The sequence below is a fragment of the Gadus macrocephalus genome, chromosome 20 (assembly GCF_031168955.1).
Source record: "Gadus macrocephalus chromosome 20, ASM3116895v1".
NCBI classification, from domain to species: Eukaryota; Metazoa; Chordata; class Actinopteri; order Gadiformes; family Gadidae; genus Gadus; species Gadus macrocephalus.
This window is the reverse complement of record NC_082401.1, coordinates 2,958,059-2,984,119: the sequence shown is the minus strand read 5'-3', so window position 1 is coordinate 2,984,119 and position 26,061 is coordinate 2,958,059. Positions and strand designations below refer to the sequence as shown.

The 26,061-nt window shown below is 40.5% G+C and overlaps 1 protein-coding gene and 2 long non-coding RNA genes across 4 annotated transcripts in view; 2 read left to right on the top strand and 1 right to left on the bottom strand.

The window, feature by feature from the left end:
• The first annotated feature begins 15,782 nt into the window (after window positions 1-15,782).
• Window positions 15,783-16,691, top strand: LOC132448692 (uncharacterized). The gene is made up of 2 exons (XR_009523409.1): window positions 15,783-16,103; window positions 16,175-16,691. It is a non-coding gene; the product is annotated as an uncharacterized LOC132448692 (long non-coding RNA).
• Window positions 16,692-16,717: 26 nt separating this feature from the next.
• On the bottom strand, window positions 16,718-18,292 carry LOC132448691 (uncharacterized). The gene is made up of 2 exons (XR_009523408.1): window positions 18,106-18,292; window positions 16,718-17,021 (listed from the first exon to the last, which is right to left on the bottom strand). It is a non-coding gene; the product is annotated as an uncharacterized LOC132448691 (long non-coding RNA).
• Window positions 18,293-25,121: 6,829 nt separating this feature from the next.
• hsf2bp (heat shock transcription factor 2 binding protein) overlaps window positions 25,122-26,061 on the top strand; it is a 110,005-nt gene continuing 109,065 nt past the window's right edge. For both annotated transcript variants that reach the window (XM_060040526.1, XM_060040525.1), the window contains exon 1: window positions 25,122-25,203. In XM_060040526.1, the coding sequence (XP_059896509.1) occupies window positions 25,183-25,203 (21 nt within the window). In that variant the 5' untranslated portion in view covers window positions 25,122-25,182. The remainder of the gene's footprint in view (window positions 25,204-26,061) is intronic.

The window sequence follows — 26,061 nt, the reverse complement described above, 5'->3', positions numbered from 1 at the left end:
ACATTTATAGGATTTCAAAGATGTGAATGCTTGCAGCATTCACACCAAATATGTAGGATTTCAAAGCTGTGAATGCTACCAGCATTCACACCAATGATATAGTAAAGAGAAGTGATGTTAAAAATAAAGAATATGCAGCACAAGCCATAATACCTTAGCAGTGGTACTAGACCAAAAGAGTGTTACAATTCTTCTGGCACTTGTACACAGCTGCTCAAGTCCAGGGGTGTCATCCAAGGATTTCTTTACCATCAGGTTGATGGCATGAGCTATGCAGATGGCTTGTTTCATCTGCAGCTCCCTGCCACATGCAAGCATGTTGGAACCGATTAAATATGTAGGATTTCAAAGCTGTGAATGCTAGGAGCATTCACACCAAAAATAAATATGTAGGATTTCAAAGCTGTGAATGCTACAGCATTCACACCAATTAAATATGTAGGATTTCAAAGCTGGGAATGCTACCAGCTTTCACACCAAATACGTAGGATTTCAAAGATGTGAATGCTTGCAGCATTCACACCAATTAAATATGTAGGATTTTAAAGCTGTGAATGCTACGGCATTCACACCAATAAATTTATAGGATTTCAAAGGTGTGAATGCTGCAAGCATTCACATCTTTGAAATCCTGAAACCATAAATGTATAGGATTTCAAAGCTGTGAATGCTAGCAGCATTCACACCAATAAATATGTAGGATTTCAAAGCTGTGGATGCTACAGCATTCACACCAAATACGTAGGATTTCAAAGCTGTGAATGCTAGCAGCATTCACACCAATAAATATGTAGGATTTCAAAGCTGTGAATGCTACCAGCATTCACACCAATTCAAATCGTAGGATTTCAAAGATGTGAATGCTTGCAGCATTCACACCAATTAAATATGTAGGATTTCAAAGCTGTGAATGCTACAGCATTCACACCAATAAAAATAAATATGTAGGATTTCAAAGCTGTGAATGCTAGCAGCATTCACACCAAATACGTAGGATTTCAAAGATGTGAATGTTTGCAGCATTCACACCAAAAATAAATATGTAGGATTTCAAAGCTGTGTATGCTACAGCATTCACACCAATTCAATTCGTAGGATTTCAAAGATGTGAATGCTTGCAGCATTCACACCAATTAAATATGTAGGATTTCAAAGCTGTGAATGCTACAGCATTCACACCAATAAAAATAAATATGTAGGATTTCAAAGCTGTGAATGCTAGCAGCATTCACACCAAATACGTAGGATTTCAAAGATGTGAATGTTTGCAGCATTCACACCAAAAATAAATATGTAGGATTTCAAAGCTGTGAATGCTAGCAGCATTCACACCAATAAATAAATATGTATGATTTCAAAGCTGTGAATGCTAGCAGCATTCACACCAAATATGTAGGATTTCAAAGCTGTGAATGCTAGCAGCATTCACACCAAAAATAAATATGTAGGATTTCAAAGCTGTGAATGCTAGCAGCATTCACACCAATTAAATATGTAGGATTTCAAAGATGTGAATGCTTGCAGCATTCACACCAATAAATGTATAGGATTTCAAAGATGTGAATGCTTGCAGCATTCACACCAATAAATTTATAGGATTTCAAAGATGTGAATGCTTGCAGCATTCACACCAAATATGTAGGATTTCAAAGCTGTGAATGATACCAGCATTCACACCAATGATATAGTAAAGAGAAGTGATGTTAAAAACAAAGAATATGCAGCACAAGCCATAATACCTTAGCAGTGGTACTAGACCAAAAGAGTGTTACAATTCTTCTGGCACTTGTACACAGCTGCTCAAGTCCAGGGGTGTCATCCAAGGATTTCTTTACCATCAGGTTGATGGCATGAGCTATGCAGATGGCTTGTTTCATCTGCAGCTCCCTGCCACATGCAAGCATGTTGGAACCGATTAAATATGTAGGATTTCAAAGCTGTGAATGCTAGGAGCATTCACACCAAAAATAAATATGTAGGATTTCAAAGCTGTGAATGCTACAGCATTCACACCAATTAAATATGTAGGATTTCAAAGCTGTGAATGCTACCAGCTTTCACACCAAATACGTAGGATTTCAAAGATGTGAATGCTTGCAGCATTCACACCAATTAAATATGTAGGATTTTAAAGCTGTGAATGCTACGGCATTCACACCAATAAATTTATAGGATTTCAAAGGTGTGAATGCTGCAAGCATTCACATCTTTGAAATCCTGAAACCATAAATGTATAGGATTTCAAAGCTGTGAATGCTAGCAGCATTCACACCAATAAATATGTAGGATTTCAAAGCTGTGGATGCTACAGCATTCACACCAAATACGTAGGATTTCAAAGCTGTGAATGCTAGCAGCATTCACACCAAATATGTAGGATTTCAAAGCTGTGAATGCTAGCAGCATTCACACCAATAAATATGTAGGATTTCAAAGCTGTGAATGCTAGCAGCATTCACACCAATTAAATGTGTAGGATTTCAAAGCTGTGAATGCTTGCAGCATTCACACCAATAAATATGTAGGATTTCAAAGCTGTGAATGCTACAGCATTCACACCAATAAATATGTAGGATTTCAAAGCTGTGAATGCTACCAGCATTCACACCAATTCAATTCGTAGGATTTCAAAGATGTGAATGCTTGCAGCATTCACACCAATTAAATATGTAGGATTTCAAAGCTGTGAATGCTACAGCATTCACACCAATAAAAATAAATATGTAGGATTTCAAAGCTGTGAATGCTAGCAGCATTCACACCAAATACGTAGGATTTCAAAGATGTGAATGTTTGCAGCATTCACACCAAAAATAAATATGTAGGATTTCAAAGCTGTGAATGCTACAGCATTCACACCAATTCAATTCGTAGGATTTCAAAGATGTGAATGCTTGCAGCATTCACACCAATTAAATATGTAGGATTTCAAAGCTGTGAATGCTACAGCATTCACACCAATAAAAATAAATATGTAGGATTTCAAAGCTGTGAATGCTAGCAGCATTCACACCAAATACGTAGGATTTCAAAGATGTGAATGTTTGCAGCATTCACACCAAAAATAAATATGTAGGATTTCAAAGCTGTGAATGCTAGCAGCATTCACACCAATAAATAAATATGTATGATTTCAAAGCTGTGAATGCTAGCAGCATTCACACCAAATATGTAGGATTTCAAAGCTGTGAATGCTAGCAGCATTCACACCAAAAATAAATATGTAGGATTTCAAAGCTGTGAATGCTAGCAGCATTCACACCAATTAAATATGTAGGATTTCAAAGATGTGAATGCTTGCAGCATTCACACCAATAAATGTATAGGATTTCAAAGATGTGAATGCTTGCAGCATTCACACCAATAAATTTATAGGATTTCAAAGATGTGAATGCTTGCAGCATTCACACCAAATATGTAGGATTTCAAAGCTGTGAATGCTACCAGCATTCACACCAATGATATAGTAAAGAGAAGTGATGTTAAAAACAAAGAATATGCAGCACAAGCCATAATACCTTAGCAGTGGTACTAGACCAAAAGAGTGTTACAATTCTTCTGGCACTTGTACACAGCTGCTCAAGTCCAGGGGTGTCATCCAAGGATTTCTTTACCATCAGGTTGATGGCATGAGCTATGCAGATGGCTTGTTTCATCTGCAGCTCCCTGCCACATGCAAGCATGTTGGAACCGATTAAATATGTAGGATTTCAAAGCTGTGAATGCTAGCAGCATTCACACCAATAACGGCGGAATAATTATAAAAATAAATGTATAGGATTTCAAAGCTGTGAATGCTAGCAGCATTCACACCAATTAAATATGTAGGATTTCAAAGCTGTGAATGCTAGCAGCATTCACACCAAAAATAAATATGTAGGATTTCAAAGCTGTGAATGCTACAGCATTCACACCAATTAAATATGTAGGATTTCAAAGCTGTGAATGCTACCAGCCTTCACACCAAATACGTAGGATTTCAAAGATGTGAATGCTTGCAGCATTCACACCAATTAAATATGTAGGATTTTAAAGCTGTGAATGCTACGGCATTCACACCAATAAATTTATAGGATTTCAAAGGTGTGAATGCTGCAAGCATTCACATCTTTGAAATCCTGAAACCATAAATGTATAGGATTTCAAAGCTGTGAATGCTAGCAGCATTCACACCAATAAATATGTAGGATTTCAAAGCTGTGAATGCTACAGCATTCACACCAAATACGTAGGATTTCAAAGCTGTGAATGCTAGCAGCATTCACACCAAATATGTAGGATTTCAAAGCTGTGAATGCTAGCAGCATTCACACCAATAAATATGTAGGATTTCAAAGCTGTGAATGCTAGCAGCATTCACACCAATTAAATATGTAGGATTTCAAAGCTGTGAATGCTTGCAGCATTCACACCAATAAATATGTAGGATTTCAAAGCTGTGAATGCTACAGCATTCACACCAATAAATATGTAGGATTTCAAAGCTGTGAATGCTACAGCATTCACACCAATTCAATTCGTAGGATTTCAAAGATGTGAATGCTTACAGCATTCACACCAATTAAATATGTAGGATTTCAAAGCTGTGAATGCTACAGCATTCACACCAATACAAATAAATATGTAGGATTTCAAAGCTGTGAATGTTTGCAGCATTCACACCAAAAATAAATATGTAGGATTTCAAAGATGTGAATGCTACAGCATTCACACCAATTCAATTCGTAGGATTTCAAAGATGTGAATGCTTGCAGCATTCACACCAATTAAATATGTAGGATTTCAAAGCTGTGAATGCTACAGCATTCACACCAATAAAAATAAATATGTAGGATTTCAAAGCTGTGAATGCTAGCAGCATTCACACCAAATACGTAGGATTTCAAAGATGTGAATGTTTGCAGCATTCACACCAAAAATAAATATGTAGGATTTCAAAGCTGTGAATGCTACAGCATTCACACCAATTCAATTCGTAGGATTTCAAAGATGTGAATGCTTGCAGCATTCACACCAATTAAATATGTAGGATTTCAAAGCTGTGAATGCTACAGCATTCACACCAATAAAAATAAATATGTAGGATTTCAAAGCTGTGAATGCTAGCAGCATTCACACCAAATACGTAGGATTTCAAAGATGTGAATGCTTGCAGCATTCACACCAATAAATGTATAGGATTTCAAAGATGTGAATGCTTGCAGCATTCACACCAATACATTTATAGGATTTCAAAGATGTGAATGCTTGCAGCATTCACACCAAATATGTAGGATTTCAAAGCTGTGAATGCTACCAGCATTCACACCAATGATATAGTAAAGAGAAGTGATGTTAAAAACAAAGAATATGCAGCACAAGCCATAATACCTTAGCAGTGGTACTAGACCAAAAGAGTGTTACAATTCTTCTGGCACTTGTACACAGCTGCTCAAGTCCAGGGGTGTCATCCAAGGATTTCTTTACCATCAGGTTGATGGCATGAGCTATGCAGATGGCTTGTTTCATCTGCAGCTCCCTGCCACATGCAAGCATGTTGGAACCGATTAAATATGTAGGATTTCAAAGCTGTGAATGCTAGGAGCATTCACACCAAAAATAAATATGTAGGATTTCAAAGCTGTGAATGCTACAGCATTCACACCAATTAAATATGTAGGATTTCAAAGCTGTGAATGCTACCAGATTTCACACCAAATACGTAGGATTTCAAAGATGTGAATGCTTGCAGCATTCACACCAATTAAATATGTAGGATTTTAAAGCTGTGAATGCTACGGCATTCACACCAATACATTTATAGGATTTCAAAGGTGTGAATGCTGCAAGCATTCACATCTTTGAAATCCTGAAACCATAAATGTATAGGATTTCAAAGCTGTGAATGCTAGCAGCATTCACACCAATAAATATGTAGGATTTCAAAGCTGTGGATGCTACAGCATTCACACCAAATACGTAGGATTTCAAAGCTGTGAATGCTAGCAGCATTCACACCAAATATGTAGGATTTCAAAGCTGTGAATGCTACAGCATTCACACCAATAAATATGTAGGATTTCAAAGCTGTGAATGCTACCAGCATTCACACCAATTCAATTCGTAGGATTTCAAAGATGTGAATGCTTGCAGCATTCACACCAATTAAATATGTAGGATTTCAAAGCTGTGAATGCTACAGCATTCACACCAATAAAAATAAATATGTAGGATTTCAAAGCTGTGAATGCTAGCAGCATTCACACCAAATACGTAGGATTTCAAAGATGTGAATGTTTGCAGCATTCACACCAAAAATAAATATGTAGGATTTCAAAGCTGTGAATGCTACAGCATTCACACCAATTCAATTCGTAGGATTTCAAAGATGTGAATGCTTGCAGCATTCACACCAATTAAATATGTAGGATTTCAAAGCTGTGAATGCTACAGCATTCACACCAATAAAAATAAATATGTAGGATTTCAAAGCTGTGAATGCTAGCAGCATTCACACCAAATACGTAGGATTTCAAAGATGTGAATGCTTGCAGCATTCACACCAATAAATGTATAGGATTTCAAAGATGTGAATGCTTGCAGCATTCACACCAATACATTTATAGGATTTCAAAGATGTGAATGCTTGCAGCATTCACACCAAATATGTAGGATTTCAAAGCTGTGAATGCTACCAGCATTCACACCAATGATATAGTAAAGAGAAGTGATGTTAAAAATAAAGAATATGCAGCACAAGCCATAATACCTTAGCAGTGGTACTAGACCAAAAGAGTGTTACAATTCTTCTGGCACTTGTACACAGCTGCTCAAGTCCAGGGGTGTCATCCAAGGATTTCTTTACCATCAGGTTGATGGCATGAGCTATGCAGATGGCTTGTTTCATCTGCAGCTCCCTGCCACATGCAAGCATGTTGGAACCGATTAAATATGTAGGATTTCAAAGCTGTGAATGCTAGGAGCATTCACACCAAAAATAAATATGTAGGATTTCAAAGCTGTGAATGCTACAGCATTCACACCAATTAAATATGTAGGATTTCAAAGCTGGGAATGCTACCAGCTTTCACACCAAATACGTAGGATTTCAAAGATGTGAATGCTTGCAGCATTCACACCAATTAAATATGTAGGATTTTAAAGCTGTGAATGCTACGGCATTCACACCAATAAATTTATAGGATTTCAAAGGTGTGAATGCTGCAAGCATTCACATCTTTGAAATCCTGAAACCATAAATGTATAGGATTTCAAAGCTGTGAATGCTAGCAGCATTCACACCAATAAATATGTAGGATTTCAAAGCTGTGGATGCTACAGCATTCACACCAAATACGTAGGATTTCAAAGCTGTGAATGCTAGCAGCATTCACACCAAATATGTAGGATTTCAAAGCTGTGAATGCTAGCAGCATTCACACCAATAAACATGTAGGATTTACAAGGCTGTGAATGCTTGCAGCATTCACACCAAATATGTAGGATTTCAAAGCTGTGAATGCTAGCAGCATTCACACCAATAAATATGTAGGATTTCAAAGCTGTGAATGCTAGCAGCATTCACACCAATTAAATGTGTAGGATTTCAAAGCTGTGAATGCTTGCAGCATTCACACCAATAAATATGTAGGATTTCAAAGCTGTGAATGCTACAGCATTCACACCAATAAATATGTAGGATTTCAAAGCTGTGAATGCTACCAGCATTCACACCAATTCAAATCGTAGGATTTCAAAGATGTGAATGCTTGCAGCATTCACACCAATTAAATATGTAGGATTTCAAAGCTGTGAATGCTACAGCATTCACACCAATAAAAATAAATATGTAGGATTTCAAAGCTGTGAATGCTAGCAGCATTCACACCAAATACGTAGGATTTCAAAGATGTGAATGTTTGCAGCATTCACACCAAAAATAAATATGTAGGATTTCAAAGCTGTGTATGCTACAGCATTCACACCAATTCAATTCGTAGGATTTCAAAGATGTGAATGCTTGCAGCATTCACACCAATTAAATATGTAGGATTTCAAAGCTGTGAATGCTACAGCATTCACACCAATAAAAATAAATATGTAGGATTTCAAAGCTGTGAATGCTAGCAGCATTCACACCAAATACGTAGGATTTCAAAGATGTGAATGTTTGCAGCATTCACACCAAAAATAAATATGTAGGATTTCAAAGCTGTGAATGCTAGCAGCATTCACACCAATAAATAAATATGTAGGATTTCAAAGCTGTGAATGCTAGCAGCATTCACACCAAATATGTAGGATTTCAAAGCTGTGAATGCTAGCAGCATTCACACCAAAAATAAATATGTAGGATTTCAAAGCTGTGAATGCTAGCAGCATTCACACCAATTAAATATGTAGGATTTCAAAGATGTGAATGCTTGCAGCATTCACACCAATAAATGTATAGGATTTCAAAGATGTGAATGCTTGCAGCATTCACACCAATACATTTATAGGATTTCAAAGATGTGAATGCTTGCAGCATTCACACCAAATATGTAGGATTTCAAAGCTGTGAATGCTACCAGCATTCACACCAATGATATAGTAAAGAGAAGTGATGTTAAAAACAAAGAATATGCAGCACAAGCCATAATACCTTAGCAGTGGTACTAGACCAAAAGAGTGTTACAATTCTTCTGGCACTTGTACACAGCTGCTCAAGTCCAGGGGTGTCATCCAAGGATTTCTTTACCATCAGGTTGATGGCATGAGCTATGCAGATGGCTTGTTTCATCTGCAGCTCCCTGCCACATGCAAGCATGTTGGAACCGATTAAATATGTAGGATTTCAAAGCTGTGAATGCTAGCAGCATTCACACCAATAACGGCGGAATAATTATAAAAATAAATGTATAGGATTTCAAAGCTGTGAATGCTAGCAGCATTCACACCAATTAAATATGTAGGATTTCAAAGCTGTGAATGCTAGCAGCATTCACACCAAAAATAAATATGTAGGATTTCAAAGCTGTGAATGCTACAGCATTCACACCAATTAAATATGTAGGATTTCAAAGCTGTGAATGCTACCAGCCTTCACACCAAATACGTAGGATTTCAAAGATGTGAATGCTTGCAGCATTCACACCAATTAAATATGTAGGATTTTAAAGCTGTGAATGCTACGGCATTCACACCAATAAATGTATAGGATTTCAAAGGTGTGAATGCTGCAAGCATTCACATCTTTGAAATCCTGAAACCATAAATGTATAGGATTTCAAAGCTGTGAATGCTAGCAGCATTCACACCAATAAATATGTAGGATTTCAAAGCTGTGAATGCTACAGCATTCACACCAAATACGTAGGATTTCAAAGCTGTGAATGCTAGCAGCATTCACACCAAATATGTAGGATTTCAAAGCTGTGAATGCTAGCAGCATTCACACCAATAAATATGTAGGATTTACAAGGCTGTGAATGCTTGCAGCATTCACACCAAATATGTAGGATTTCAAAGCTGTGAATGCTAGCAGCATTCACACCAATAAATATGTAGGATTTCAAAGCTGTGAATGCTAGCAGCATTCACACCAATTAAATATGTAGGATTTCAAAGCTGTGAATGCTTGCAGCATTCACACCAATAAATATGTAGGATTTCAAAGCTGTGAATGCTACAGCATTCACACCAATAAATATGTAGGATTTCAAAGCTGTGAATGCTACAGCATTCACACCAATTCAATTCGTAGGATTTCAAAGATGTGAATGCTTGCAGCATTCACACCAATTAAATATGTAGGATTTCAAAGCTGTGAATGCTACAGCATTCACACCAATACAAATAAATATGTAGGATTTCAAAGCTGTGAATGCTAGCAGCATTCACACCAAATACGTAGGATTTCAAAGATGTGAATGTTTGCAGCATTCACACCAAAAATAAATATGTAGGATTTCAAAGCTGTGAATGCTAGCAGCATTCACACCAATAAATAAATATGTAGGATTTCAAAGCTGTGAATGCTAGCAGCATTCACACCAAATATGTAGGATTTCAAAGCTGTGAATGCTAGCAGCATTCACACCAAAAATAAATATGTAGGATTTCAAAGCTGTGAATGCTAGCAGCATTCACACCAATTAAATATGTAGGATTTCAAAGATGTGAATGCTTGCAGCATTCACACCAATAAATGTATAGGATTTCAAAGATGTGAATGCTTGCAGCATTTACACCAATAAATGTATAGGATTTCAAAGATGTGAATGCTTGCAGCATTCACACCAAATATGTAGGATTTCAAAGCTGTGAATGCTACCAGCATTCACACCAATGATATAGTAAAGAGAAGTGATGTTAAAAACAAAGAATATGCAGCACAAGCCATAATACCTTAGCAGTGGTACTAGACCAAAAGAGTGTTACAATTCTTCTGGCACTTGTACACAGCTGCTCAAGTCCAGGGGTGTCATCCAAGGATTTCTTTACCATCAGGTTGATGGCATGAGCTATGCAGATGGCTTGTTTCATCTGCAGCTCCCTGCCACATGCAAGCATGTTGGAAGCTGCATCAGTAACAAGACAAGTCACCTTGTGCCTGATGCCCCACTCCTCCATAATGGCACCCTTAGCTTCAGCCAGGTTATGGGCTGTATGGCTCTGTGGGAAATGCTGAACCCCAAGCAGTGTGGTATTCAGCACACCATCTGCAATAAAGTGGCAGGTGACTGCAAGGTAGGCCTCCATATTCATGGATGTCCACATATCAGACGTAAGACTGACTGCAGTAGCCTGCTGAACAAGGGCCTTGGCCTCCCTTTTGCCTTGGTGGTAGCGTTCCTCCACCATGGGCTTTAAAGCCTGAGAAAACAAGAACACTTTTTAGCATGACTTTTAAAGAGATATACAGTATAATGTAGGTTAATGAATGATAACATAATAATATATACCTGTCTGGTGGGCAGAACATATGAAGGGTCAAGTAATTGTACCAGCCCCCTTAATCCCTGGTCGTTGACCACAGTAAAAGGCTGGCAATCCTTCACCACCATGTCCACTAAGGCCTCGCCCAGTACCTTTTTCCTGGAAGCTGGGCAAAAGAGACAAAACAAGTGAACAAGGAGCAACCTTATGGTATAGCCCTCTTATAATGCATCATGCATAAAAAAGAACACCAAAACGCACCTGTGCAAGTCCCAGCAGGTGCTGTGGTTGTCTCCTCTTTCTCATGAAGGGCACGGTAATGCCTCAACATGGAAGATGTATTGTTATTATATCCAAGAAGCTTGTTGCAGATTAGGCATTTCACCTATACAAACAAAAACAACCAATACAAAAGACAACATTAAAAAACATTACGCTACTACTTGCCAAACCATGCTTTAAAATGAATAGCCGTATGAATAGGCAAACCTTATTGGGAGCAACTAGATCAAAATGCTCCCAAACAGGGGAAAACCTTCTCTTTTTGGCAAACTCCATGATGAATAATGAACGTGATATTTCGATTGATACTACAGAAAATGCAATGCTCAAACTACTACGATCACAGACTAGTGGTATATTGAATATACCACAAGGTTGTGATCGTATACGGGACATCTTTATAGTCAAAATCTCCCGCCAATACAGAACCCATATTTCGAAGCAGTAGCCCGAGGCGAAGCCTCGAACCTCACACCCTACGTCATTTCGCCAACGTGAATCCTACTCGAAGCGGAGCTTCGCTGGGGGAGGAGCCGACATACTCGACACACGCCCCGATGCCTCGACGCAAAACGTAACCACACTACTGTGTCCCTCACTGTACAGCATCAGCCAAATCCAAAGGGGTATTTAGTTTCCATGGCTTTCCAAGCCAAACTGACGTGAGGAGTCAATGGATTGTAAACATAAGCCGGGATAAATATGTCATCACCACTCACTCTAAGGTCGGTAGCAGACACTTTAGTTCTGACAAGATGATTGAGCCAATTACTCTTCAGGGTCGAAGGAGACTTACTAAAGGTGCCGTAGCGACCCTTTTTGAGTGGAACCAGTATACAGTCGAAACCCCAAGGTGCGGCGTGTGGGAGAGAGTGGATCGGTTCGTCGAAACTGCCCCTCCGGAAGATGAAGTTGATCTCCTTTTCAACGATGACTACTGCTCTGTCTCTGAAACGACTGCCATGGATATGTCCGCATCCGCTGTTGAAAGCATCTCAAATGAAGTACAGGAGCTGAGAAAGGAGCTACAGGAGTTACGTCTCCAGCGAGAGTTTGGACTGCAGCGGTTTGCTGGCTCCGACGCAGACATCTGAATTTACACAAGGGAAGTCACTTTTTCACAGTCACATTTTTTGTATTAGTCTGTTATTAGCCTAGTCCCTACGTGACGGGGATATGTGTCAGTCAGGGACATTGTTGGTTGGAAAATAGCTTTACGTTACAGATTAATTTATAGTACTGTACCAAATTATTTCTTAATAGGTCTATGTGAATGATTAATAGCACACAAGTAGTGGCATGTTGAGAGATGGTGTAATTGGAGTTGGGGATGTCCATGTCTTATCAGAATTTATATATATGAATGTGACCGCACCAATAGTACAAAAACAAACAACATTTATAATATCGATTTGTGTAAAGACTTACAGAGACGTGTTTCCAGTTCAAGTCTACAAAGTAGGGATGGGAAGATTCACCGGTTCGCACCGATGCATCGTCATAAAAGCTCACAATGCGATGGCCCGGATCAAAAATGGGTGCATCGGATACAATGTGGGATGAACCGCGATGCATCGTACCTAAAAATTTTGCATCGGTATAATCCGGTACAATTGTATATTTCTAGATTCCCCCTCTCTAACTGTTTCCTAAACGCGCTCTCATCTCCACTGCTGTCAGTGGCAGATTCTCGTGAAGTGTCGCGGCCAAATATCGCGCGAGTTGAAGGAGTGTTCGGGAGAGTTACAATGGCTGATGAGGAGTTATACGTCCCTAAAGCTTGCAATAAGTCCAAGGTTTGGCAAAACTTTGGCTTTGCAAAGAAAGATGGAAAATTGGATAAGACCCATGCAATATGCAAAATATGTCGTGCTGCCATAAAGTACACAGGCAGCACGACTAATTTAGGTACTCACCTGAAGAGGCGACATGGTGAGCCGTCTGCCTCATCCTCCGATTCATCTATGGCTACAGTGGCTGCCTCAACAAGTACACCTGCGCAAAGTATTTCCACCTTTTTTCATGCCCCGCTGGCTACCAACTCAGCTCGATCAAAGGCAATAACCGAAGCCATTGCCTTCTTTATTTGCAAAGATATTCAGCCTTACAGTGTTGTTGAAAACGAGGGCTTCCAATACCTCCTAAACATTCTGGAGCCGAGGTACCACATCCCGAATAGGAAGCTTTTCACAGATAAAGAAATCCCTCTTCTGTATGAAAAAGTGAGGCATGAAATAGCTAAATCGTTGAGCAATGCCAAAAGAGTTGCTATTACAGTTGATGGTTGGACGTCTCGCGCCACTGACTCCTATGTCACCGTAACGGCACATTACATCGATGAAGAGTGGGTTTTACAAAACCACGTCCTTCAAACCAGACCGTTCAACGAGGCTCACACAGGGAATAATCTGGGACTTTTACTGAAGGACGTTTGTTGCACATGGAACATCGCAGACAAGAACCCAGCGTTGGTCACGGACAACGCAAAAAATATGTTACTGGCTGGAGTTCGTGCAGCGATAAACCCCCATGTGCGATGCATCGCGCACACGCTCAATCTGGCCTCACAAAAATCCCTGAAGGTGGACAGGGTGTCAGAGCTTCTGGTGAAAGTGAGGAAGATTACAACTTTTTTTCACAGAAGCCCACAAGCAACTGAGGTTCTACGTGAAATGCAGGCCCAGTTACACATGCCAAATCACAAGCTCATCCATGATGTTCCCACAAGATGGAACAGTTCACTTGACATGTCGGAGCGTTTTTGGGAGCAGCAGCCTGCTGTGTTGAACACTCTTCTGTCAAGGAAGATAAAGAGGGGAGAAGGATTAGCCAGCCTGACAGAGGAAGACATGACACTGATCCCAGAGGTCATCAAATTGATGTCCCCTCTGAAAGTGGCAACAACACTCCTCAGTGAGGAAAAACACCCCACTATCTCAATGATCTCCCCAATACAGGCCAAACTTCAGAAGCATTTCCAGCCAGATGAGAGCGATCTGCTGGAAATTTCTGTGATGAAGGAGCGATTCCGACAGGATTTTGATGGTCGCTACACGTATCTCCAAGACCTCCTCTACTATGCTGCAGTGCTCGATCCACGGTTCAAAGACCTGGCTTTCTTGGAAGACCACGGCACCAAGGACATGGTATTCACGAAGCTAACAGCAGAGGTGGTGATGATGGAGGAAGAGGTAAGAATATACTCCATAAACCGTAGCTAAACTCTCTATTTGTTACTTGAATTTACCTGTGTCTTCTTTGAATTGGAAAAAGAAATCTAGCAGCTAGTCTCCTTTTACTGATTTTTGTCAGGCAAGTGACAGTGGCACACTCAATGAGGGCCAGGCAGGTGACAGTGGCACACTGACTGAGGGCCAGGCAGAGGTTGACAGAAGCCCAGAGGAAGAGAGATGTTTGTTCTGATAGGAACTGTGCCAAAAGTTATAAAATAATGTTTTAAGATGCATTTATTATATATATATAGTTATAAAGTATTATTTAAATAATATATATGGAATGGAACAAAAGAGCACTGTGGATTATCAGTTGTGTTAAAAAAAATGTCAAAATTATGACATACAATTCTATCTTACAAAGTTATGACTTACAATACTATCTTACTATATTATATATATAGTAAGAAAGTATTGTAAATCATAATTTTTACATATTTTTTTAACACAACTGATAATTCACTGTGCTTTTCTGTTCCATTCCATAGATGATGTCCCCCCCAAGAAGACAGCCTTGAACCAGATGTTTGGGGATTTCCTCACTGCGAGAGCACCAATGAAGACCACAAGGGAGAGGGCTAGGGCAGAAATCTTAAAGTACAGAGAGAGGGATTCTTTAGCTTTGAGTGGTGATGTGTTGCAGTGGTGGAAAAAACAAGTGGATCTTCCACTGCTTTCAGCCTTGGCAAAGAGCTACCTGTGCATCCCAGCAACGAGTGTACCCTCTGAAAGAGTGTTTAGCACGGCTGGGGACATAGTTACAGCACAGCGCAGTTTGCTTCATCCTGATCATGTGGATCAACTCATATTCCTTAAGAAAAACCTGAAAATAGGACAAATTAGTTAAATTTAGTGTGTGAGGCAGTTGATCCACATGTTTAGGATGAAGCAAACTGTGTTGTGACTGTCAGGTATAGTGAAAAAAAATTACATTCAGAACACACTTATGCACATACACACACATACACACATACACATTACACATACATGTTTTCTTTTGTCAGAAACCTTGTTACTGATTTGTTGTCTGACAAACAAAAATGTTACATTCAGAACACACTTACACACATACACATAAATGTTTTCTTTTGTCAGAAACCTGGTTACTGATTTGTTGTCTGACAAATAAATAAATCATTATGTATCATATTAAATTGCATAGAATTGTATTATTTAGCATCGCATCTTGTTGAATCGCATCTTGTTGAATCGCATCGTGTCGAATCGCACTGCATCGCAATAGGGGTGAATCGTATCGTATCGCATTAGTAGCTGCTTTTATGTATCTTGAATGTATCGGATCGTTGGCAGTGCATCGAGATGTGTATCGCATCGTCCTCCTGATGGAGATGCACATCCCTACTACAAAGTTTATTTTTAAATGGTTGAAAAAAGTCATGTTATTATTCTATGAGATGAAAATAGGAGCACTGAAGCGCCAGCGCCAGAATGTGACCGTCTCCAACTCCACCAATGCTGGTCCTAGAACAAAATACTATTGATAAACAATTGTAAAAATTTATGAATTGAGCAGGAAACACCCTACTTATCTACATGCAAGTACACGGCAAACCACCAAACCGCGCCTCCCAAAGATACGGCCCGGACGGGAACACTACTCTAAAAAGAGAGCACAGAGAACACATTAGGGCATTGGATATCCACACACATCATGTTGTCCTACAGGAAGTTGGGGCAGTTATTGAACTGCACCCAAAGAGGAAACTAAACAAACCTGTCAGCGGAGTGCCGGGGATTAGTTACGACGCCATCCGGTAGAGCAACCGTTGCGTAGTGGCACAAGTCACAATACAGGTAAAAGGGAGGTGACTGAGGCTGAAACAGATATATGGGAGAAATTCAGGTCACCCTGCTACATATATATATATATATATGTATATATTATCTATACACGATAAAATCTTAATCTTAGTAGTTACTGTTGACATTATTTTGGTAACAATGTATACTTTTGATGTACACTTCTAATCGAACATTTTCATGCGACGTCTTTTGTGAATAGATTTGCCAGCTACAACCATCCGATAGCTTTTTGGTCTTTGATTGAGCCTTGTCTCTACAAGATGGTCTGTGTTTCCAGAGCCAAATCAGCTGCCCAGAAAAAAGAAGTGGTCGCACCTGCACGTGCATCAACAGTATTTTATAAGTAGTTACAGATGTAATTATACGTGATGCCATTGCATTTGTATTTGTTGTTTTTGAGCTATACTTTTTTTCTTTTCCTCTCAGAGACAGCTGCTCCAGCCCATAGATTAACTCTTTCTTTTTTCATCCCTTGGCTGATGAATCACAAAGCTTGATCTAAGAGAAAAAGGTAAATCATTAGAAATATAACCTCAGCATCATGGGTGTAAAAAACAACTTGTTTCTTATGAAGGTACTTCAACTGTGCTAGAAAAAGCCTACCACCCTGAATGCTTACTGTTATATTCTCTCCCTCTTTAAATAAAGATGTGTTTTTTTAAAGCGGACTCCTAGAATCACAATTATTCCAATGTACCTGTACTTCTGCTGTGCAAACAACAATAAATATCTTGTTTATTGAAAAGTTGTAGCCTTGTACTCATTAGATTAGATTAGATTCAACTTTATTGTCATTGCACAACAAGTAAGGACAACCAGTACAACGAAATGCAGTTTAGCCTCTAACCAGTAGTGCAATCAATAAAACGTTTTTGTTAAAGCAGCGCTATAAGAATAATAATAATACATAGAACACAGATAGCAGATAGCAGCTGAATATAAAGTGCAGTAATACATAAATGGTTAATACAGTTAATCCTCATTAATTGTAAAGTGCATAGGTAAAGTGCATAGGTGGTTTGAGGTAGTCAGACTGACCATAGTCCATGTTCAAGAAGGGGGGGGGGCTAGTGTAGGGTCTTTGTGTTGAGCAGTGTTGTAGTATTGTGGAAAAAGCTGTTTCTGAGCCTGCTGGTGCGACTCCTGAGGCTCCTGTAACGTCTCCCGGACGGGAGGAGAGAGAACAGGGCATGACTGGGGTGTGTGTGGTCCTTGATGATTTTGTTTGCACGTTGCAGACACCGTGAATGATGAAGATCAGTGAGGGCAGGGAGTGATGTGTCAATTATTTTCTGAGCAGTTTTAACGACTCGCTGTAGGGCTTTCCTATCAGCCATAGTGCAGTTACCATACCACACCGTGAAGCAGTTGGTGAGGATGCTCTCAACGGTGCAGCGGTAGAAGTTCCGGAGGATCTGAGGGGAGAGTCCAGCTTTTTTCAGTTTTCTGAGGAAGAAGAGGCGTTGTTGAGCTTTCTTGATCAGAGTGGAGGTGTTGAGTGACCAGGAGAGGTCTTGTGAAATATGGACACCCAGAAACTTGAAGTTGGTGACCCGTTCCACTTCAGCCCCGTTGATGTGAATGGGTGAGTGTATGCTTGCCTTTGATTTCCGGAAGTCAACAATGAGTTCTTTGGTTTTGATGGTGTTGAGCACAAGATTGTTACTAGCGCACCAAGCTGCCAAGTGCAGGACTTCCTCCCTGTAGGCTGATTCATCATTATTCCTGATCAGGCCGAGCACTGTTGTGTCGTCTGCGAATTTGATGATGGAGTTGGAGTTGTGAATGGGGGAGCAGTCATAGGTGAAGAGGGTGTACAGTAAGGGGCTGAGCACGCACCCTTGTGGCACACCAGTGTGACCTTGACTATATTAAATTGTGTGTGAAAAACAGGGAGATATGAAAAACATTCAAGTTGGTGGCCCTTGAGGACTACACTTAGCTACTGCTTAACCGAACAAACACCACTGAACAGGGATGAACACAGCTTCCTGCCTAGACTCAAACTGTGGTGCCTCGCTCCTCCCCATCGACCTGTAGCACAAGGCTCTCACGCTGACCTGCACTGTCAGCTTTCTTTATTGGACACTGAATGAAATAACACATACAAATTCATTAAGCTTCAATTGTACTGGGTTACTCGCATCATCACATCTACAACATGTTACTACATGGAAAGAAAAGTTAGGTAGCTAAGTAATGTTACTTTTATATACACAAAACTGTGGCTATACTTAAACTATTATTACTCAACACAACAGGCAAACATCAAGGCTGATATAAAACACTCGTTAAGAAATCTTGTTGGCGTTTGCTGTTTCTGCATCGTAATACACGTTCGACAGTGACAGTTAACTGACAGATTAGACTTTGACAGTAGCTAGCGTCTGTTAGACGTCGTTTTCTTACCTTCGTAGCTGTGAATGTAGATTGAAGCATACAGCCTAAAACCCTTCTCCAATTTGCTTGTCAGAGTTTTTGTTTCCCGACATAAACGATGCACATCTGTGATATTTATTGTCGGCAGCTCCGGGTGTAGAACGTTGCCATCTTGGAACCGGAAGCTGATGAGCTGTATTACGGCGAATCAGGAAGTGCTTGTGCAAGTAGCCTATTGCAGGTGCGTACTCCCGTCCTCGGAAGTGTGTACTTGAAGTCCGGACTTGCCAAGTACGAACTTCCAAGTCCGCGTGTCCGTAGTACGCGTACTTGGAATTATGAAACGGCCAATTTAAGAACGCATCAAGAACACTTCCGGGTTTTACGATAGATGCGTACTTTGAATTGGAACAGTACTTGGGCTACGACTGATGACGTTTTACAAGAACGCAAGTACAGAAAAGAACGCGAATTGAGAAACAGCCACACCTGTGCCGTGTTCCAATACCCGTACTGTCCGTACTTACTAGCCAAAATTTGAGTACGCAGTACGTTCCAATTCAGATCCGGCGAAAAGAAGTATACTTCAAGGACCCGGATGCCGTACTCAGAACGGGCTAATCGTGAAGTGTTGATCGAAGGACACTCCCCGTACTCAACGGCAGCCATCTTAGCTACGTAGCGGAAGAGGCGGAGCCAGGCTGAGCCAAAGTCGGTGCATTTTCCACATAGCCTGCATTAATCATTTTGTAGTTTTTATAGTTTTTATAGCTTTTTATAGCTGCTAGGCGTAAAGAGTTCACCGTTCAAAGCGGGATGTTTATTGCGGGGGACGAGCCACGGCGGCAGTCGTGATCGTAATTTCCGGTTAGTGCACCACGGAGTACTCGATATGGAACAGCACTCACATCTGAAAAATGAACGTAGTAGATAGTGCGGATAGTATACTTCCTTTAAGTATACTCCTGGAAGTACGGGTATTGGAACACGGCACAGGTGGCTCCGCGGGACGGAGTGCGCAGGCGCAACGGATTCTGGCGCGTCATTTCGTTTCTTCCAGTGTTTCTGGATAATAGGCTCTGTGCACAACTCTAGAAGCGAACGTCCGGTGTCGCCAGGTGTCGGCATACTAGTTTCCGGTCTACTTCCCGCATCAGTTACCACGGCAACTAGAAATAGTAAAAAGATGGAAAACCCAACCAAACAACCGAAATTTAATGTTCGAAGACTGCACAAGCTTCAACGGAGTGAAGGCGGATCAAACCAACACTGCTGTGTACCGTTGTGCTCAGCTTCCAGCCGGTATAATGGCAGTTTAAGTTTCCACCGCTTCCCAAAAAACCTAACTCTTCGGGCGCAGTGGATACAGAAGATCAGGAGGACGGGGTTTGAAGTCACAAACCACACGAAGGTGTGCAGTCGGCATTTCGACAACACGTTGATCAAATCAACTGGAAAAGGGTTACGGGTCCTTTTGCCCAACTCAGTGCCTTCTTTGTTCAACTGGAACAACTTCGTCGCAAGGCAAACACGGGCTGGTGTGTGGGAGCGAAGAGAGAGACCGGCGAGTCCCGAGCCTTGCTCCGACCCCGAAGAGCCTGAGCTACCCGTTCCGATGGTCTTAGACCATGAGTACACTGCTAGTAGTACAGTGTGTGTTGACCGTGAGCACTACAGTGCTATACAAAAAGAGATTGAGGTGCTCAGACAGCAGGTCCAGAGCTACCAGCTGCATGTTATATTTGGGCTCGAGCGGTTTGCTTCTTCCCCAGAAGACATCCGCTTCTACACCAGGTCTATAGATTTTTTATTGTTGTAGAATAAATTAATGTTTTCTGGGTATGTTTTTAAAATACGTGAACAGCTCTCAAACAAAGCATAACAAGTTCCTGTTTATATGTCACTGGCTTTAGTTGAAAGCGTAGAGCGAGTTTTTTGGATAAATACAGTTTTTTGGATAACACTTTATCAACTAGGCTATATTGGGCACTAATACCATGCACTAACACTTTCATTTCTGAAGCAAACTTGATATAATTCAGACAAACATGAGGGATCATTTACTAATTTTAATGTGTTGAATATAAATAAAACACTATATTTTCCATTAACAGTGTGTATTTGTGTGATGTATTTTTAAATAGATTTCCATCATATGAGCATCTGATGGCATTCTGGAAACTAATTCGAGACAGCAACGAGCAAAATGATTAGGGTCACTAAAACCAACAGAAGTTATGCCACAAGCACAACTACTGAAAGCCCTTTAACCAGACCAACTGTAAGTATAGGCCTACCACCACACACGCACACACACACACACACACACACAATGGACATATAATAGTGAAGATAGACATAGCCATCATAATGTTTTCTACACAGTGAAAAAATAAAGTAGCCATAGGACGTCGCCATACGGCTGACAGAATGAAAAGTATGATTCTAACAATTAACATTCATATGACATTTATCCATCCAGAAACTGAAGCCAATAGATGAGCTATTCCTGTTCCTCATGTATCTGTCCACCGGCTGCACCCAGAGGGAGCTTAGTCACAGATTTACAATACACAGGGCAACAGTGAGTCGGATCATCGTGACATGGGCCAACTTTCTGTACATCTTACTGGGCTCCGTGTCTATCTGGATGTCACCAGAAGCTGTGAAGGCCCATATTCCACAGGAATATGCAGGCTACAGTGACACTCAAGTCGTAGTTGACTGCACGGAGCTACGATGCCAAACACCATCATCCCTGCTCCTCCAGAGTGAAGTTTTTTCACAGTACAAATCTCACTGCACCTTCAAGGCCATGGTGGGAATGTCCCCGCATGGAGCCCTGACATTTGTGTCAGCCTTATTCGAGGGGTCCATGAGCGATAAGGAGGTGTTTCGACAGTCAGGCATAACATCCCTCCTCACACCTGACATGGCCATCATGGTCGACAAGGGGTTCTTGGTGGATAGCCTTGTGCCCGGGACGGTCCATCGTCCTGCTTTCCTCTCCAAGAGGACCCAAATGCCGGAGGTGGACGTCCTACAGACGCAGTCAATTGCACGTTTGAGGGTCCATGTGGAGAGGATGATAAGGAGAGTAAAGGAGAACAAACTCTTTGATTCAGTGATCCCTCTCTCCATCACAGGGAGCATAAACCAAATTTTTACTGTGGCATGTCTACTATCCAATTACCAGAAATGGACCTCTGGTCAAGAGATGGAGACAGGAAAATTTGACCTAAGGCTAGCTATTGGTCTTTGCAGTGCTCATCATAGCACCGAAGGTCTAAGTTGATAAATAATCAAATCACTTTTTTTGTCTCAAAAAATCATTTCAAGTTTTCATTAATTGTAGTTTTAAACTCTATTTTTGTCTTTGGCCAAAGTGCTATCGTTACACTATATTTATTAACTTATTATACTTATTAACTATATTATACTTATTAACTTATTATACTTATTAACTTATTAACTATATTTACTTGCTATATTTATTAACTTATTATATTTATTAAGTTACACTATATTTATTAACATATTCACTTCATACGCCTTTAATATATTTACATACCAAACAATATTGGACTGGAATATCATCTCAATATTGGAACATTTGATTAATCAATTAATGTGTATTTACAAAACCTTGTTTGTCAACATTACAGACATTTCTGTAAGTAAACATGGAAATAAAACCTGTCTACTCTCTCTCTCATCACCTCCAGTACTTCACTATCTCTAAATACTCTCTCAATTAGCATGTCTTCTTCTGTTGAAATGACAAAATCACACCAATTCATGCCAGTTATTAGCATTTGTCCCTGCACTTGCCAGTAATACGCATGTGTTTTCTTCAATGATAATTTGCCTAATGTCATTTTGAGGTAAGGGCAGTCAACATAACTTTTAACATTTGGGCACTTCATTTCTATCAGACCAAAGGGACATGGCTCTGAAGGGTCATAAACCAAGCCATCTGGAGATGCCCCAAGCCAAGGGGTGTCTGGGTGGATTACAAAACCACAGGGGTAGTGGTTGACCCTCTTCATTTGGCAATATTCCCAGATAGCATCTGCCTCCAATTCGAGCCCCCTTTTCATGGCTGCTGTCTGGCGGGTACCTCGTAATATTCGGTCAGCTAATCCCTCTTCAGAGCTACCTCTGACATGGCATATCTCTCGGAAATTTGATGCAGTCAGCCTAGGCCTCCTTAGCTGATGCCAAACACTGCATGTACTTTGCTCTCTGGTTGCACACTCAAACTTGTGGGCCATATCCCAGGTGACCTCCAAACTCTTTAAATGTAGCTGTTCTGGTGCTGTACACACTAACATGCAAGAGGATGGCTGCAGTTGGTACCCAAACAGAGGCAGAGATGGACGTGGTGGAGCAACATGGAAGGAGAGGTCATTGCTTGCTGTTGCTGGCTGCTGGTAAGACAGGGGACTACCAACTTGGACCTTGCCAAGGGCAGAGTCAACCAGTGAAATGTCACTGCTGATGCCCATGCTGCAAATCATTTGTGCTTCAGCTGCACCAAAATCTCTATAGGCCTCTGTCACCCGGAGGACAGAGAGATCAGGGAGGTCCCCATGGAGGGCTTTGTAGAGTGTGCTCCTGTGTGGATAATACAACTTGCTTTATATCAGGGTGTATATAGTTTTCATTCAAACATTCATGTAGTTTATGAAATTATTCTACAATTCTCAGCTTTTACCTTACACCCTCTGTTGTTGTGGTTCTACATTTAGGTTTTGCCGATAGCACAGCCATCTTGTCCACAGGGCCTGGCTTTACACCCTAAAAGATTATGCAGGATTATGTTTAGAAAAAAACCTGCAACAAGTGTGTGTGTGTGTGTACACACATTTATATATAGACACACAAGTCCATATGCTTTTTTTGTTGACTTGCCAAAGTTCTGGGTTCTTGTGCCACTGTTGTTCTCCCTCAGTACAGTTTAGAAAAGGGGGTACCACTGGCACCTTCAGCTGTGAATAATGTGCTGATTGAAACAGCAGAGCAACGCAGTGGTTGCACAATGCTGTTCCAGCCACACACGAGCCACTGTGGTGCGTCATTTCAACAGGCATGGAATCTTTCAGCACAACCTGCAAATGTAAAATGTTACAGTTAATACTTTCCATAATGCCATCAGATGCTCATATGATGGAAATCTATTTAAAAATACATCCCACAAATACACACTGTTGGAAAATAATTCTATCAAGTTTGCCTCAGAAATGACTGTTAGTGCATGGTATTAGTGCCTAATATAGTTGATAAAAAAAATGTATTTATTGTTCTCTCTAGGCAAAAAAAAGGAAAAGGATAAAGCTCGCTCAGTCATTGGTTAAGACGTCATGATACTTTAGTGAGTGACGGATAAATAACCAACCACATTTTGCTATTCTAGTGGGTGGGACAAAAAACCTCGCTCTACACTTTCAACTAAAGCCAGTGACATATAAACAGGTCAGTGCGCGCGAAGTGTGAAATTATTACTGCTCATGCTTGTCAGCATTGCCATTTCTAAGATGTGATTTCGAATCGAAAATAAGGACAAATAATCCCAGGATGAAAATGATCACCAGCATAAGGATTAATGTTTGAGGATTTTACTGCACACCTGCTACCTACGGTGAGTTGAAAAAAGTCGGTGGCAGAGTAAACTAGCTCAATGTGCATCACTGATTTTGTATGGAGACATATATGCTATTTGATATCCAATACATTTTAGTGGAGTTTGAGTCAATGTGAAGCTGGTGTGTTTGTGTGTGTGCGGCTCGTGTGCCTGCACTGTGTTGGGGCCGTGGTGGGCGCTCTCGGCTGGAGCTTTCTGCTTGTTGTGGTGGCTGACGAGGAAAGTGCGCTTGTGTGTACATTTGTGCTGTTTTTTTTAAATATACATGTTTGTATTGATTAGTTGATTAAACATATGACCTCAGCTAAATCCCCCCACGGACACTGTTATAAAAGAAACAGGCGTATAACGGTTTGTTTATAACGGTTGGTTTATCGCTAGCTATAACATACACTCAAGCTGTGAGGCTTCTCTGATTTCTTCATGGACCTGTGGCACAATGCTCGGATAATCACCTCCGATGTTCCCTCATCTTTGCTAGACACTAAAAAATGTACACACGTTAGTAGGCCTACTGTTAGTGCAACATCGGACAGTTAAGTGTTTTAAATACAGAAAAACATTTTGTCGCTAACAAATGTTCACTAAAAAGCCGGTAGTCTGTTACCCACCCTCAAAGTTATGGAAATAACTCGAAACATAGAGCTTAAATCCCTTTTCCCGCTTGCTTGTAGGTGCAAGGGAACTAGCACCAACAATGCGGTGAACATCGTTGACATTTATTGTCGGTAGGTCTTGGAGACATCTAGAAAAGCCAGACATGTTCACGCCATGGACTGGGTCAGTATGTAGACCGGAAACTAGAATGCCGACACCGTCAGTTGACTTCCGGGTTCTAGTGCACAGAGCCTATTGTGGATCAACATGGATCATTCTGGATCATTCCTGAGAGGTTAGTTAACCACGAGGAGCACAAACGAGATGGACCGACCGCTCGAGAAGGTACGATATATTTACCTCTATATATACATGTATCTATTTATAGAGGGTTAGATAACCCTGATGGTCACTAACGAGATGGACCAACCGGTCCAAAAGTTATAGAGATGTGTATATATATGTGTATATATATATATATATATAAAGAAACATAAGCTAGTCTTTAATTAGCTAACGGAAGGCTAGCTGATAGCTATGTGTTGGTTGGGGTTGATGCTGTCTTTATTGGCGGTGCGATATTGGTTTTATATTCGACATTCGTCTATTTTCCGGGGTTGCAACTGTAATAGCGTGACGAAAACCGCACCAATTGTCTCCAGGATGGTATTATTTTGCAGGCTTCACCAACTCACCATAATCAGCGAGTCGGGCGACAGATCAAAGAAACCGCGCCGAATATACTTCCTAGTGCCATACGGCAGCGGAGTGCTTAGGGACCGTCGAAAAATTGCGACGTTTTTTTTCAATTCTTAATAACTCACTGGAAATTCATCCTATCAACATCAAACCACTTCTGATGTGTTTATGTACTCGTTTTGTAGTTCCCACTAGGGCTGCAACGGAGAATCAATAAAAATCGATTACTAAAAGCGTTGGCAACTAGGGATGGGCCGATAGTCGATTCTATCGACTATCGCCGATAGATGGATTCCATCGTCGATCGTCTCAAGTTGCTGATAAAAAGGCGATAATTTTATTAATAATAAAAAAATAAAAATTGAAAAATGGCGCTGTGGTGGCTTTTTTTTTTACAACTTAAAAAGCCCCGCAAATTGTAATTGAAGTTATCTGGCACAGGTGGAAACACACTATGTAGCGCTGACCTGCCGTATTCACTCACTGCTACGAGGAGAGGGGAGA